This window comes from Gracilinanus agilis, unplaced genomic scaffold, assembly GCF_016433145.1.
Source record: "Gracilinanus agilis isolate LMUSP501 unplaced genomic scaffold, AgileGrace unplaced_scaffold49753, whole genome shotgun sequence".
NCBI classification, from domain to species: domain Eukaryota; kingdom Metazoa; phylum Chordata; class Mammalia; order Didelphimorphia; family Didelphidae; genus Gracilinanus; species Gracilinanus agilis.
In genome coordinates this window covers 1-2,340 of record NW_025384414.1, presented here as the reverse complement: position 1 = coordinate 2,340, position 2,340 = coordinate 1, and the positions used below count along the sequence as shown (strand labels likewise).

Genomic DNA, 2,340 nt, shown 5'->3' with positions numbered 1-2,340 from the left:
GAGAGAGAGAGAGAGAGAGAGAGAGAGAGAGAGAGAGAGAGAGAGAAAAGAGAGGAGACAGCGCTCCAGCCCGGCTGAAGTCTGCCATTACTCCTAGACCACGTCTTGCCCCAGCGCGGAGCCCAGAACTCAGGAGTGGGGAAAGTGGGGTGCACACCCAAGGCCCTCCTCTTCTCTCTTCTCTCCCCGGCCCTCCCCAGGTACAGCCATGTCACTGCCTGTAGATCCTTTGGGGACGGCCAGGCTGAGTCCGGAGGACCTGGTGAGCCAGACTCGGCAAGTGGTCCAAGGCCTGGAAGCCTTGAGGGCTGAGCACCGCGGCTTGGCCGGACAACTCCAGGAAGCCCTGACTGAGGCCGGGGCCAGGCCGGGAGCGGAGACCTTGCCCGGCCTGGACGTGCTGGAGGAGAAGCACCACGCTCTTAGCCAGTCCCTGGAGGCCATTGAGCTAGGACTGGGAGAGGCCCAGGTACGGGGTTTTCTGGTCAGGAGAAATGGGGTCCGACAGCGTCATGGGAGCGCGCAGTGTTGCTGGGGCCGGTGGGCTTCCCTGGAGGGCCTGAGGTGCCCCTGAGACCCTCTGGGCGGCCTGGCAATCCCTGAGGGATCCGGGAGGAGGACGGAAGACGGGAGGCGCCTGGGAAATCCAGGGGCTCCCAGAGGACGGGTGTTGAGTCTCCGCGGCCCAGAACTCTCTAGCACTCCCCAGATGGCTCGGAGCCTCGGGAGGGCCAAGGGGACGCGGGAGAGGGCAAGCTTACCCCGAGGAGGCGCGAAGGTAACAGGAACGCCAGAGGCAGAGAGGCCAAAAGGGAAAGGGAGAATTCAGAGGAGAGGAGAAAGGGCGCGAGCGTGCGTGCGTGTGCGCGAGTGTGAGCCGAGGCTCCCCGGGCGCTGCGCCTCCGGCCCGTCTCCCCATCGCCGCCTGCGCCCCGGCAGGTGCTGCTCGCGCTGTCCACCCACGTGGGGGCTCTGGAGGCCGAGAAGCAGCGGCTGCGGGCGCAAGCGCGGCGCCTGGCGCAGGAGAACGCGTGGCTGCAGGAAGAGCTGGAGGAGACGAGGCGGAGGCTGCAGGCCAGCGAGGAGACGGTGGCTCAGCTTGAGGAGGAGAAGAGCCACCTGGAGTTCTTGGGCCAGCTGAGGCGCTACGACCCCTCGGACGATGAAGGCCAGCAGGGCGAGGCCAAGGTAGCGCCCCCTGCCGGGCGGCCCCGCATTCCCTTCTCCAGGACCCTCAGCGAGAAGCGTCCCCGGAGCCCGGGCGCCTCCGCCACGAGTCCTCTCTTGGTGACCCTTCCGGTCTGCCTCCCAAAGGACGCTCACTCTGAGCTCCAGGCAGAAGAGGGCTAAGGGTGAGGCCGTGGGGGGTGGGACTCGCCCAGGGTCGCCCAGCGAGGAGGCCACTTTTGAACCCAGGACTTCCCCCATCTCCAGACTTGGATCTCCATCCACTGAACCCCCCAGCCTCCCCCGCCCCCGCAGTTCTTACCCGGCGCCCCTCCCGACTTGTTCAGACCTTCGTTGATAAGCCCCAAGTTCTGGGCGGCTCTATGAGCTGCCCTCCGGGGAGCCCTGTAAGGAGGGCAGGGAGCCTGCCGCAGTGCCTTCCCAGGCTCCAACGTGCCCCCAGAAACCCGGAGAGCCTCCCCCAGCTCACGCGGCTCCCCATCATTCTCCCTCCCCCCAGGAAGAGCCAGAGACCAAACAACGGCGGGACAGCCTGGCCTCTCTGTTCTCCAACGAGGAGAAGAAAAGTCAGTATCCAGGTGGGGATGGGGCTGGGAGAAAAGGGGGTGCAGGACAGGCGTGGGGAGCCAGGGGCCCCAGGGGCCCCCAACCTCTGGGCCTCGCTGATCTCTTCTGTAAAATGAGGGACAGAACTCAGCGGGTCCTTCTGCCCTTTCTCTGTGGGGAATTCAGGGTCACCCCCAGGCCCCCCATTTGTCCCTTCGGGCCGGGCCGGGAGGACAGAAGATGCCGAGTGCCTGCCCTGCTCCCCTCTGCCCTCCCACAGGCTCGGAGGCATTCGGCACGGCAGCCGCCCAGCAAGGGGGCTACGAGATCCCAGCCCGCCTGAGGACGCTGCACAACCTGGTCATCCAGTACGCGGGGCAGGGCCGCTACGAGGTGGCCGTGCCCTTGTGCCGCCAGGCCTTGGCGGACCTGGAGCACACCTCCGGCCACTGCCACCCCGACGTGGCCACCATGCTGAACATCCTGGCCCTGGTGTACCGGTGAGGGGCCCTCGGCCGCGGGCGCCCCTGCCCTGCCCCACGGAGAGCTCCCTCCCTCCTTCCCTCCGTCCCAGGCCCCCTCAGTCCCCCGGGCCCCCCCAAACCC

At 67.2% G+C, this 2,340-nt stretch overlaps 1 protein-coding gene across 1 annotated transcript; it reads left to right on the top strand.

Moving 5' to 3' along the window:
• The first annotated feature begins 64 nt into the window (after nt 1–64).
• Nucleotides 65–2,238, top strand: LOC123255656 (kinesin light chain 3-like). Its single transcript, XM_044684414.1, has 4 exons — nt 65–469; nt 940–1,188; nt 1,688–1,754; nt 2,015–2,238. The coding sequence occupies exons 1-4, from the start codon at nt 209–211 to the stop codon at nt 2,236–2,238; spliced, it is 801 nt and encodes a 266-aa protein (XP_044540349.1). The 5' UTR covers nt 65–208.
• Nucleotides 2,239–2,340: the final 102 nt, after the last annotated feature.